This window comes from Plectropomus leopardus, chromosome 14, assembly GCF_008729295.1.
Source record: "Plectropomus leopardus isolate mb chromosome 14, YSFRI_Pleo_2.0, whole genome shotgun sequence".
NCBI classification, from domain to species: Eukaryota; Metazoa; Chordata; class Actinopteri; order Perciformes; family Serranidae; genus Plectropomus; species Plectropomus leopardus.
In genome coordinates this window covers 20198785-20212951 of record NC_056476.1, presented here as the reverse complement: position 1 = coordinate 20212951, position 14167 = coordinate 20198785, and the positions used below count along the sequence as shown (strand labels likewise).

Genomic DNA, 14167 nt, shown 5'->3' with positions numbered 1-14167 from the left:
GCAAAGGCAAAAATCTCCTCATGAAAAAGCCAGCACAACATGCAGATAACCAAAGCAAATCGGGGTTCCTTGAGTGATTTTTTTTTTTTTTTCAAACAAATTATCCCTCAACGCACTTTGGGACAATGGAACACAAAATCACCACCAAGATGATAAAAAAAAAGACAAACGCTGCTCTTTAGGAGTACTTTTTTTTACCCAATTGACAGTGTTAATGTACCAGTTCTTTAAAAAAAAATACCTTGACCATTTTGTCCCATTTGCTCTTCTTGCTTTCACTGTCTCCTTCATTTTTTTAAGTACGCATTTTGTTATGTTTATATAATTTTTCTGCAGCTGTAGGAGCATGGAACAGTCAGTAAGGAGAACGCATGTCCACGCCTGCCTCTGTGCAGCTGATCTTGCATTCACACAACTACTGAAGGTCAAAACAGATGAAGTGGTACATTATAAAGTAGTTTCCAAAAAAGTGCCATACACTGAGACTTTAATGAAGTCGAAAATAGGAAAAGAAAGTCTTAAGTAGAATTGCAAGTACTGTTTTATACTTGCAATTCTACTTGCAATTTTTCTTTCTCTTTGGTTACATCCTCTCGATTTTGAGTTGCAGCTTTTTCATCTCTCATGTCTCAAGGCGTCTTTATATTTGTCAGCCTTACTGCAATTTATAAATTATAATTTCTACAGCTCCTAAAAGCCATATCAGTCTGGGATGGTGGCTTGTACCTGAATTCACTTCATCGCTGTCCTCCAAATCAACACTGCTGCTACTGTTTCATTTATGTTGCGTATATATCAGTGCCAGCCTCCACCGACTCTACATTTTGACATATAAGAAGAAGCATTTTTGTGTCTAGTACAAAACAGAGAAGGTCTGGCTTGCAGTCTGTGTGAGTGACACTTTCCTCACGCAGCACAACACCACAGCACTCAAGGGAGGCCTGTGGCAGAGCCGCAGCCCCAGCTCTGAGCTGTGTTTTTGGGCAGTGCAGCTCGGCTCAGGTGAGGGATGGTTGTCAGGTGAGCACCACACTGGGCCAAACCTCGGTCTCGCTGCGTGGCGCTGTGTATTGCAGCTGGCCAAAAGACAGACTGTGAGCCCTGGCTGTCAACATCTGCTCCAGAGACTGTACCATCTGCCCGAGGCCCGGGGGGAGCATCCCTCCCGTCTCAGACCAGCTGCAGAGCCCCAGACGTGGACCTGAGCAGTCCTGCAGAGGCAGAGAACACGGCCAAGACGCAGTCAGAGCTGCTGTGTGCTGGAACATTTGTCACACACATTTAGCTGTGTTTTATCTGTAGGGTGTGATCACAGTGAGGTTTAAATAAACAAAATAGAGCTTCTTTACAATCTTTCACTGTTTATTGATGGTAAAGGGAGAGTAAAGGGACAGCCCACTGATGTAGCAATTGCAGCTTTAAGGAACTCAAAGTCATATATGCTGGATAGTAAAAACATCCAGACAGATATGGCAAATTTTACTAAAACTGAATTTTAATGCAAGATAAAGTCATCAGGGAGAAAAAAAAAAGGAATGAAGATAAGGAAGAGCATAATGAGGCACAAACAGACTAAAAAGGACATCACTGGGAAAACACAATCCATAGGTGCACATGGGCACAGATATGCAAAGACCTCATCCCCTCCCCTGCACATGGGTAAAAAAAAAAAACCCAAAAAAATTTTTTACTTTTTTAGCCTTTTTCTGTTTTTTTTTTTTGTGTTTTTTGTGAGTGTTTTGTGTCTCTTGGTGGTCATTTTATGTGTAGTCACTGTGTGTCTCCTTGTTTTGTGTGTGTTGTCATTTTGTGTCTCTTTGAGGAATCTTTTTCTTTCGGTTTTGTGTCTCTTTGTGGTTGTTTTTCCTCTTTGTAGTTTTTTTTGTGGCTTTGTAGCCATTTTGAATCAGTTTTTTTGTGTGTCTCTTTGTAGTCTGTTTGTATCTTTTTGGAAATTTGTGTCCCCTTTAAATTATTTCTTATCTGTTGTGGTCATTTGTGTCTCTTTGTAGTCATTTTAAATCATTTTGGTCATTTTGTGTCTCTTTGTAGTGTTTTTTTTTTTTATTATTTTTTGTTTGTTTTGTGTGTCTTTGTAGTAATTTTCAGTCTCTTTTTGGTCATTTTGTGTCTCTATTAAGTCATTATGTGAATTTTTTGTTGTTTGTGTGTCTTTGAAGTCATTGTGAGTCTCTTTGATTGTTTGAGTCTCTTTTTAGTTATTTTGAGTCGCAGGCCGTGCCTGTGCCCAGCAGGCTTGCTCAGTAATCCATCCATGCATATGCAGTAAAAAAAGATGAAAAAGATGCAAACGTATTTTTTAGAGTCAAATACTCTTCTCAAAATTGTAATTCCTGTAAATTAACTGTGGGAATGTGTAGACACAGTTATCAGTATTTCACAGTACAGTTTATTCAGCCAAGGATGACATTCATTTGTTATTTCTTGAGTTCATCTTCAAGGGCAGAGCTGCAAGATGTCACAAAACTCTACAGTCTACACAGCTTTTTGTTAAGACCTTTTATTTCATCAATTTGAAAGAAACAAGTAAAAACAGTGTACAAAGTTTATATTATTTGTTTACTAAAGCTGGTGTCCTCAGTCTCAGGAATATGGGAGGGCAGGTACAAAAAGAGTTTGAAATAAAAAATAAAAAGTATAAAATGAATTTCCCTATTTTCAGGTGACAGCAAAAAAGGTGAGCGTGCATAGGAATAAGTAACAATCAAAAACTGAACAAAAAAGTTTGCAAACGATTGAAGTGAAAACAATATCATAAAAACCATTACATTCAATAAGGTATGCACTTTTGAAAAAATGATTATCTGTAATCTTTAAAAAAAAAAAAAATACTGAAGCACTTTTCAAAACTTCGTAGTACACTTTGAATTAAGAGTCTCCGTTAAGCCTCAGCTGTCTGTAAAAGGGGTGTAATCATTCAAACAAGCATTTCTTGTTTTATGAGTAGCCACAATATTTGAATTTACATATTAAAGAAGCTAATTTTGTCTTTACCAACCACATAGTACAAATAAGAGTCCAAATACAATCATTTTGGGGGCATCAAAGTGCATATCATTGGCACAGTTAAACTCATTTTAGTCAATGCTGGTCTCATATAAATAACTCAGAAGCTCATGAAAAGGACAGAAGTCCCCTAAAGTAGCAAATCAAAGATGACTCTTTGTGTGTGTTTCCCCTGAAGCCCAGTTTGTTTGCAAAGTATTCCTAAAGAAGTGTATTGTTAAAGTGACCTCATTGAGGCTGCAGTGAATGCACTGGGTGGAAAACACCCAATACTGTACTGTACATGGAGGAAAAACCCAGAGGAGAGAAGAGTTTCTGATGGGTCAGCAGTGAGTGACCCTGATCAGAGGGAAACCAGGTGGTGTCTGCAGCACAGCATCAAGATAAGAAGGCATCAGGAACTATAAGCACTTACTTCAGGGGGGAGCTATTTATTATCCTGAACAGGAAACTGGGGGTCTCTCGGTGACTCTGAGGTGCAAACAGTTAAGAGGAGGCTAGCTTTTACCTTTAATGATTAATCGCTCTGCATTTTTTGCTGCCATTCCTCAAATCAGACTGTATTGCACAATTGATTCATCAGACTCATTGTGGTGTAGCATGATTTTAAAGACCTATTGATGTCAGTTTTGCATCAGGAATCGTAGAAAAGTGATAAAAATCCTCTCCAGAAGCTGGTACTTCAGTCTCGGGAGAATTAGCCATGTGTTAAAACAGGTTATGTATGCAGAAAGATTGACTTTATTTGATACATTCACTTTTGAAGCCAAAAAAATGTCTTGATGTCTGAATGGTATTTGAATTGTTCAGAAGTCTTATTAGAGAGAAAAACATGTATTTATCACCCACTCAACAAACAACACACTCTCTGCTCACGTGATGTTTTTGGTCCAAAGTTCGCCTATATCTATTTGAAATGGTTGATTCATATTCAGTTGTATATTCTCAATACAAAATTCACACCAGTGGCCTAATTTGTGCATAACATAACTACATTTCCTCGTTCATTATGGTGTATGGATGCCTGCTCAGTATACAACATAACAACAAGGAGATGCAGGGTAGTGTTAACTCTGTTTCTCTCCGTGGTCAGTCTTCAAAGGCCTCACAGAACAACCACAGTTATCTTTGTTTTGTCTTGAATTTCCTCCTTCCTGGAAAAAACACAACTTGCGCATTGGAAATGTTACATCCACCAACGGCATCTGCAGACAATGCTGGGAGGATGGGGCTGTGGCCCCGGTCTTTTGAGAGTGCAGTCGGGTGGGGTGAGGGGAGATGGTGGGACCAGAGGAATGTACGAGAGTCGTTTAGGCCGTCCCACTGGCGGAGTAGGAGAACTGGGGGAAGTGGGGTCTCCGCTCACTGTCGAATGACTCCATACTGTCATCTGTGGATAGAGGGCAAAAAACTGCTTATTTAGTCTAGAACTTGGGAGCGATATGACAATACATACCGGGAGAGGATAATATCGATTTGTGTGCTGTCAGAGATTTTACCTCACCACTTATATCTGTGTATCTCCCCTTTAAAGCTACAGTTGGTAACTTTTGTAAAAAATAACTTTTTGTCATATTTGTAAAAACTGTCATTATGTTCTTGAAGAGGTACGACTTCTTTCATCTTTTAAAAGCACCAGGTTTTTAACCTCATGACATCAAAACATTCATTCAAAAATTATAACTTCATTTGATTTTGTCGATATCACCCAGTCCCATTAATCTTATATACTGTTGATGTATTATCTTATTATTTTTCTTACATGGTGTCTACTGCCCATTTACACACTGGCTGTAATTCACATGCATTTAATGACTCAGTGAAGCGTGATACTTTTAATGGCACTGACTCTCCAGAAGAGGGGAGACTTTGTACACCGCTTTCATTGCTCTCATTGATAAACTCCCCAAAAACTGACTCAGTCTTCACACCAAAAACACAGCTCAAAATTCTGTACAGATGAAAATACTCAAGATAGCTCTTCTGACTGAATTAATTTGTTCTGGTTGATTCATACAAGCTGTTGTTTGCAAGAGCTTACATGTTTATACAAAATTGAAAATGAAAGGAGACTGTGACAACCATTTCAGGGTTTTCACATGAAAACTAATTCAGAAACCAATTCTTTAAAGGATCAGTAATTCAGAAACCTTTGGCAAAAAAAAGTCTGCTTTCATCCTGAGTGAATTGAAAGTGTAATTCTAGGGGAAATTTATCATACAGGATAGGTGGCAATCCATCTTCTTTTATAAAGATCACATCAGCCTTACTGTTACCTTCAAACACTGATGTTCGACAGTAAGGAGCAGTCTTATCATTTTAAGTTGCGTTTTACCACATAATCGATGTTGTGCAAAGTATATTGGATGTGTGAGTGTGTTAAGTTTTGTGCTACCTTGTCCGGGTGGCGTAATAGTGATGGTCTGTGCTGTGAACTCCTCGTCAAAATATCGTGTGTCCGTCTCCGAGGTAACTTGGGGCTTAAACGGCGGGACCAGCTGTTGGAGAGCAGAGGAGACAAACATATCAGCACATCAGCGGCGTCAGTCAGTTTGTAACAGTTGTCCTCTTGATGACAATCTTCATCTTTTCTAGACGGTGGTGCTTCAGCTGACGTAACTTTATTGATCCCTGAGGGGATGTGATGTTTATCTGAGCTGGGTGTCCTTTCAGTGATGACAGTCTTAAGAAAATGAGGGAGAAAGAAAGCAACATGAACATTTGAATAACTGACCTTCTTCTCATAAACGTCTTGCCACTCAATTCCAGCGAAGAACTTGTGCTGCATGATTTCCTTGGCATCGTCAGGCCCTCCACCTAACCTGAAACCCTAGAGGTGGCGTTCTTCACGCTCGACGTAGGGAACTTTATTTATCCTCTGAGGGGGATTGTGTGAAGTTTATCTGAGCTGGGGTGTCCCTTTTACAGTGATGACAGTCTTAAGCAAATTGAGGGAGAAATGGAAAGCAACATGAACAATTGAAATAATGAGAAACCTTCATCCATAAAAGTCTTGCCACTCAACTCCAGCGACAATCCAGCGGAGGAGCTGTGGTGGCTGCTTTCCTTGGCATCGACAGGCCCTCCACCTAACCTGAAAGACAGGGACGCAAGAACGAATCATTTTGCGTTATGACACAAAATAATCAATATGGTCAGCTGATAATTTTGTTGTTACTTCTGATACATCCAATTCCTCTCTATATTTATTACACAGCATTGGAAGAAGTATTCTGATACAAATAAAAGTCCTGCATTGAGTCATTTTACTTTGGTAAAAGTAAGGAAGCATTATAAGGAATAAGTATTTCAACTATTAAAAGTAAAAGTATCCAATGCAGAAAAATCCATTATTTAAAAGAATATAAAAACAGCCAAAAAGCAAAAAATTTTATTTAAAAAAAAACACAAAAAACTAGAACTAAAAAATAAGGAAAAGAAAAAGTCCACATAACTCGATATTTTAAGAAAAATATAGATTTAAAAAAATACATAATTAAAAACTTTAAAATATTTTAAAAAAGGAAAAAAAAAATACCCCACAACACTCAAAATTCTAAAATAAATAAAGAAACTCAGAAATAATAAAGCAAGAAAAAGACTTAATGTGTTTACCAAAATAGTTGGCAATTAATTGTATGTCAACCGACTGACGAATTAATCAAGTAATTGCGACTGTACTTGTATAAACTGGTTGGTAATTTAATTTATAACAAATATATTTCCTAAACTCTTCTTATGTTTTTACGCAACAATCTTCATCTGTAAAGTAACTAAAGTGTTCAGGTAAATGTAGTGAAGTAAAAAGGACAATATAAAATGCAGTGGAGGTATAAAAATATAAAGTGACATGAAAAGAAAATACCTCAAATTTGCAGTTAAGTACAGAAATTGAGTAAAGTAAAGTTATATTCAGCCACTGGTATCAGAAATCTGTTTTTGCATCATAAACAATGTGATGATTTCCATTTTGAGATTCACTGATGAGAAAGACACAAAGGCTCCTCACCTCTGCATTGGTTCTTTTTTGAGAAGGCCAGAGAGCAGCGAGCGCGCCTCGGGGCCGAGCGTCCGAGGAAAGCGGATGTCTTCCATGAGAATGAGCTCGAACAGCTTCTCGTGGTCCTGGTTGTAAAAAGGCAGTCTGCCGCACATCATCTCGTACATCACCACCCCCAGACCCCACCAGTCCACAGCACGGCCATAGTCGTTGTCTTCTAGCACCTTGGGGATGAGGAGGGGTTAAAAGTTTATTTAATGCAGCTGTTGGGAAGCATAGTGTGTAGGTATTACATTCTCTCATATGACAACATTACTGTCTTATAATACAGTAAAAAATACATCTCATCTACCTTTTGTCACAGAGTATTTATACAACAAGCCAAAAAAAATGTTTAGCTGCTACCGTTTTATGGCTATAGTTTAGAGTTCAAGCAACCAAATTGTGTTTGGACATCAGAGGGCTGTGAAGACAGCACCTCTTTAGGCTGTACATACAGACCCTAAACCAACTGTCCCCCCATCACCCCACCCCCACCAAAATCACCTGCTCTCCCCCCTGGTCTGGGCTTTTGAGGCAGCTCCAGCCAGCACTGACTCACATCTCACATTAGGAGCAAGGATAGAGTTTCCCCTGGAGCCCTGCATATTTAATCACCACAGGGCCTTCCACACACACACACACACACACACACACACACACACACACGCACAGATCAACAAGCTGCAGAGGTGTGGGTCGCTTAAATAAGCAAATGTGTGGCAACAAACACAGACCAGTCCTACAAACAAACTGCTCAATGAACACAAGCAGAGAGGGGGAAATATTTAGCCTTATTATTTCCATAGGATGACTTCTCTCGACAGTTCTTAATGAGACAAACTCCTCCAGTGTTGTGCTCGCTGAACAGTGCAACCTGTTGCATGACTAATGTGCTGCTGAGCAGAGTTGTTCCAAGGTCTCTGGGGACATGTACTGGATTCTACCTCGCCAGGCGGATGTTGAAGGTGAAATCAAGACAAGGAGAACAGTCTGTTCTCTTAAACCTGGAGCAGCGTGATGCTGGGCGACTCAAACCTAAGAATAGAAACTTTGGTTAAAAGACGTGGGCGAATTAATAGTTTTAGATATGGACACAACAGTCCACAGGCCGAGAGAGAGAGGGTCCCGGAAAACAGATGGACGGATGTGTCCGTAAAAGGAACAAAACTACTGTGTGTTTGTGGGTGCACGCGCACGCAGCAGCCCATGTGTCTGTGGGCACTCCGCCTGGCGCTGCGGTGAGTGGTGAGCATCGAGGAGGAGGACTGGGAGGGCAGGGGGAGTAACGTGAAGCCGGTGTGGGGCTAGGATTACTGGGCCGTCTCTATTTCCAGCGCCGCTGTCGTGTGATTCACACCGTGCGACAGCTGGGCCCGCAGCTGCCCCATATATGTAGAAGAGCGCCACAGCTGTGAAGCTGCCAGGAGAGCAGGAGCCAAGCTCATCCCTCATATACGTAACCAGGACTGCCTGCCCGCCTGCCTGCTTGGGCCCCAGCCCCAAACTAATACTGTTACACTGCCCCAAAGGAGCACAGACAGAGGGAGGAGAGAGCGGATAGAAGCACAAACACTTGCTGCTGCTCTGGAGCTCCACTCTGTATACTGCACTTTTTTGCTCACAAAAAACTTCTGAACGGACACGCATTTATCTTCCAAGCTTGTGAATCTACATCAGTTTCAGCGGCGAGATTAAACCTGTCCAGATATTCCCTAAAAGCTGAATCCCTCAGCCAATAATGATTTTCTTCTTGTAACTACTTAATAAAAGTGACATAGTGATTTTGTCCCACACCTTACTCCAGAGACAAACTGGTCAGGCAGATTGGGTCTTTCTCCGCCCCCCCCCCCCCCCCCCCCCCCCGGCCGCCCCCACCCCCCGGCCCCCCCCCTCTGCTCTGGGTGGAATATTCCCAGACGTTACAGCATTCCTGTGCAGCACACACAACAAGGTCATTGTTTACTGCAGAACAACCTGTAACACTGCCTGGCCCGCACTCCATAGAGACACTCGCCAGCGACCCTGTTGCCATGGCAACGCCCCCTGATGTCTCCCTGCTCTCCGCTGCCGAGGCTGGAGCTGTCATACATTGTGCTGCTCAGTGAAGGAGTGAAGTGGACTAGATGGAGTTTAGGATGGACAGGTGTTTGGGCTCTATAAAAAGGTTTATAGAAGTATAGAAAATAAACATTTTTGTATGCTTTTCCAGGTGTGACGGGGTAAATATTCAGACACTATCCTAGCCCTTTGTCTCGACAGTTAGAGGCAGATTTGGTCTGACTGATGAAACTAACAGATATGTGTTCCTGTAAGGCAACCTAGCCTGAAGCATTGTGGGATAGCTGTGCCCAGGTCAGTCGAGGCATCCAGGGTAGCGTGGCTCCTCTGGTGCCACAACAGCTGTAGCCAATGTGGTCTTTTCTTTTCTTTTTTTTTTTTTTTTTCCAGGGGCGGAAGCTCACGTTTCCTGAGATGCTGCCAGCCAATCCCCCCTCCTCCACCCACAACCAGAAAATTCCAAATGGAGGCTAAAAACAACGATACGACAACTGTGTCAACACGGACACCCTTCTCCCGGAAAACATTTTTACGGCAACAGGCAAGGGGGCTAGAGCAAACACTCATGTACTTACTCACACACACACAAAACGCCAACGCTCACAATGCAAGATCAGGTTACACAGCCCACTCCAACACTTGTCATACCTGCACGCAACAGGGAGTAGCCACACCCCTCCCCATACAGCAAATATGAGAGCAGGCTGCCCTGCCCTGGGCACACTCACACTCATTAACTTAGAGACTTCAGCTGGAGATTAGACAGGCATTTTGGGACAGCTGCCCTTCCTTCCACATGCTTCTCATCCACTGATATTCAACAACACACCACACATTTCTGTTTGGTATCCTCTCATGTTGTGTATGACAGGACTAACATTCATTTTTGGCCTACATATCATGCTATTCTTTATCTACTCAAAATGATCAAATTTTATTTTTGTAAATGAAGTCACACTACAGCCATGAATGTAATGAGCTCACAATAAAAAAAAAACACTGAAGGCAAATAAATATATCAAATGCACATGCTTCCTTCAGGGGCAAACAGGGTCACTGGATGGTTTTATCTCAAACAATTCAAAGTCCTCCACTATCATTAAAAAATACTGTTCATCCCACATCACAGTTTCAGAAACTTTAAAGGTGTTCTGGCAGCTCTGAAGTGACCTGACCGATTACATCATGTTTGTTTTTCCTTTAATTTGATCTATCTGCATGTGCCTACATAAAACTGATCGTGTTGCAAGAGGGCAGACTGAATCACTGTAGTGGTTACCTCAGGTGCTAGGTACTCTGGCGTCCCACAGAAAGTTTTCATGGTGGCCCCGTCTTTGATCCCCTCCTTACACAGGCCAAAATCTGTGATCTTTATGTGTCCGTCTTTGTCCAGCATAAGGTTTTCCAGCTGAGGAAGGAACAGAAGTAAGACAGATATAATAATTCTGGAAGGTGATGGGAATATGAGTTCAGAAATGTACAAACAATACAGAGAATAGATCATGATGATTGTTTGGGTAATTGTTAAAAAACATTTAAAAAGTACAGATGAAACAATAAGCTACATCAGACTTTATCAAGAGCATGGTCTTTTAGCTGCGGGGCTCATTTAATACAGGCGAGATTGACAGGGTTAATCCGTGGTTAAAGGCGTATTTTAAAAGATCGATCTCAGATCTTATGAATCAATATCAGGTCATTCATTCAAATGAATCGATTCTTTTAACCCGGCTCTAATGCTTACTGTTTTCCTTTGTGGTTTTAATCTTTTTTTAAATGAATGAATGAATTGGTTGCCTAATCCACTGTGGTATTTTTATGTGCTGCTATGGTTACGCAGCAGCACATAATATCTTTAAATAAACCAGCTTACTTAATTTTGATTTTTAAAGGTTTACTCTACAGAACTGTTAGTAACTATTTGTAAACACATTCGCCAGTGAAAGTGCAAATAAAAGCCAACCCCAGATTCACTCTTCTATGGCGTTTTGCCTCACTATATTTGCATTCTTTGGCACCATGTCACTTGGATGTCTGCTGCATACGGTCTGGCATCTGGTCACTACCTTTTTAAAAAGCTCTGATCTCACCTGAGTGCTGTGGGGGTTCGTGCCCATAAACATCCCGAACACAGAAAATAAGAAAATTCAGGCATAGGGCCTAGTCTCTGCAGAAAAAAAATACCACCACACACTTCTAGTGGGTCATAACAGATGATTTAGAGGGATTTCTTCTGTATGAGTCTTTAAATTGTGTTTTTTCTAGTGGAGAGGAGGCATGTAACTATGAATGTCACGAATAAACGATGAAAAAGGCCGATATGAAAGAACGGGTTCTTTCAGTATTTATCACATATTTTTTTCAACATGCTAACTCTTTCACCACAGACAAACTTTTTTTGCAGAAGTTGAAAATTCCGCTAAACACAGGCAGGTGGAAGCATATGCAGTGGTTACATGCAAATTGACCTTAAGGATGTGCATCATGCAGTGTCATGAATTGAGGCTGCCGGGCCTTTTAATATCAGTGTGTCCTCCCTCCCTTTCTGTCTCTCTCTCCCTCAGTTAAAGTCACCTGGCAGCTGTAGCTCACACGTGGCCAGCAGCGCCTGGCCAGAGTCAGCACATCCTCCAATCCTGCTACCCTGGCATTTTCAGGAGAACCCTAGCAGGCTGGGAGCCTGCCTCATAAACCCAAGGGAGAGAGGGAGGGAAGGAGGGAAGAAGGGAGGGAGGGAGGGAGTGCTGTGCTGACCTGGCTGCTATAGTTTTATCAGCTGGAAGTAGTAGGGCTACATATGCCCACTGCAACACCGATAACCCCCACAGCCCTCCTGACACCCAAACATGTCCAATAAGTCTGTAGCATCCATCTCTGCTCACATCTTTAGAGAGTTTTGTTTTAAAAAAGAAGCTGCTAAGTCATCGCTGTGTCTTTATTATTTATGATGATAGACATTTTCTCTTTCTTAAGTAATAGTGCTGTTGTGCCACAATACAGAATCATGTCAATCAAGCACCCAGTGCCCAAAAATCACCCACTGAGAGCGCTGTGTGCATGCTATAACGGGAGACGGTGGCGATGTGTTCAAAGAGGGACTGTTGGTTTATTTCTGTCTAGCTGCAGTAAGCTTACGGACCGAGCCTCCCTCCAGCTGCAGTGAGGTCTGGAGACCGATCTGGGGGAGGCAGATCAATAAGGCCTGGCCACTGCCACTGCTCTGGATGGAGGCAAACCCTATTTATATCCTGCCAGGGGAGAAAGGAAGGGAAGGGGGGAAAAGGAGAAAGACAGAAGAGAGGCCGACAGCAAGGATGAGAGACAGCGAGGATGTGTCTCCAAACCTACCTTTAGATCACGATAGACCACGTTCCTTTCAGCATGCAGGTAGTCCAGCGCTGACACTATCTCTGCACCGTAGAACCGTGCCCGCTCCTCTGAGAATACACGGTCTCTTGACAGATGGAAGAAAAGCTGAGGGGAAACAGCAGAGATTGACAGTGAGAAGGCAGAGGACAGATGAAGAGTTGTTTAGTTCAGGGAAAACAGGAACTTTCTTCAAACATATTTGGATTCAGATGCAGGTGCAGATTTAGTGTTAAAATGGTTTACCTCACCACCGTTTGCATACTCCATAACAAAGCACAAGCGGTCATGTGTCTGGAAAGAGTATTTCAGTCCCTGCAGACAGAGAACAACATGCTCAAAGCAGAACTGGGGGATGTTTTCAGCTAATTCAAGAGGAAGCTGGTATTTAAACAGCTGATTGTAACATAAAACATCTCAATGCAAATTGCACCTTTGACCCTTCAGTTATATTTTTAAACATAAAAGTCTGATGAAAGAGGTTTTTTTTTAAAAAAGGCATCATGTATCCAGTGAGTCTTTTCAACAACTGCTGTGTGGCAAACATTGGTCCCATTCATTACACTGAGCACATCACATTATGTGTTGCCTCCACCCACCACTTAGGCCGAACATTTTGGAGGAGCTTTTCAAAACAACCCACCTCAGACTTACAGAGAAAGAGTTAACTGATAAAAAAGGGAACGTCCAGCGTTGCTATAAAAGGCCCAGCTCGACTGCAGCCTTTGTGAGACCAGCTCTTCAAAACATTCCTGGTATAGCTGCGCCTTTTTTTTCTGAATGGATGCTGCTGGGTTGTATTGAAAAGGCTCCAGAGGATCTCTGCGAGTTAAAATAAGGTTTGGTTTAGGTATATGGAGGGGCTCCTTACTGTCAAGAACGGATGCTTTGAATTCTGGAGGACTCTGTTCTCTGTGAGTGTGTGTGCCACTTCATCCTGAAAAAAAAAGCCACAAAGAGTGTTTGTGTAACTCTTACAATGGCTAACCATTTAGGTATCAGTCATTGCTCCGCTGCCCTCCTTGCCAGCATCTCTCCTCCCCTTTTCTTGCTCATTGGCATCCACTCACTTTTGCTACGATCACCTCCTTCTTTAGGATCTTCATGGCATAGTAGCGTCCTGTGGCCTTCTCCTTTACCAGGATAACTTTGCCAAAAGTGCCTTTTCCCAGGAGTTTGAGGTATTCAAAGTCGTGCATAGTCTGGAGAGCAAGAGGAGAGAAAGTGGCGTCTGGTTACAAACAGAAGCATTAACAAACTCATGCTCTAACTACCCGGGGCACACAATCCCACTGACAACAACACAGAAGCATTTAGAGCACCATTTCAACGGCCATGCAATTTCCACTCCTCTAATGGTTTGGCCTATATGTGGTTGTGTCTCAGTTAACCTCTGACCCCGGCGCTAAGGAGAATGTTGAAAATGGTTGTGTGGGGGACATCCAATCCGGCGGCCTTGGACCTTTATGTCATGACACGTGGGGGTTGTGAAACCTGGTGGACATACTATCTGGTGCTAAGCCACCCACGGCTGATGTTAGGAAAGTAGAAAGTAGCTGGGGAGAGGCGAAGATGGTGGGCTAAAGTGGTGTAAGTGCAAATAAGGCAAAGCTGGATCTAAGAGCAAAGTAATGGTCAACTTGGAAGACGGGCTGGTGTTCAGTATCCTTTTTT

General features: G+C 42.1%; 1 protein-coding gene across 2 annotated transcripts in view; it reads right to left on the bottom strand.

The window, feature by feature from the left end:
• Positions 1 to 2505: 2505 nt before the first annotated feature.
• akt1 (v-akt murine thymoma viral oncogene homolog 1) overlaps positions 2506 to 14167 on the bottom strand; it is a 38046-nt gene continuing 26384 nt past the window's right edge. For both annotated transcript variants that reach the window (XM_042500282.1, XM_042500281.1), the window contains exons 6-14: positions 13564 to 13695; positions 13365 to 13430; positions 12740 to 12808; positions 12476 to 12601; positions 10407 to 10535; positions 7037 to 7251; positions 5762 to 5849; positions 5423 to 5525; positions 2506 to 4417 (exon numbers count right to left, since the gene is read on the bottom strand). In XM_042500282.1, coding sequence (XP_042356216.1) covers positions 4338 to 4417; positions 5423 to 5525; positions 5762 to 5849; positions 7037 to 7251; positions 10407 to 10535; positions 12476 to 12601; positions 12740 to 12808; positions 13365 to 13430; positions 13564 to 13695 — 1008 coding nt within the window. In that variant the 3' untranslated portion in view covers positions 2506 to 4337. The remainder of the gene's footprint in view (positions 4418 to 5422; positions 5526 to 5761; positions 5850 to 7036; positions 7252 to 10406; positions 10536 to 12475; positions 12602 to 12739; positions 12809 to 13364; positions 13431 to 13563; positions 13696 to 14167) is intronic.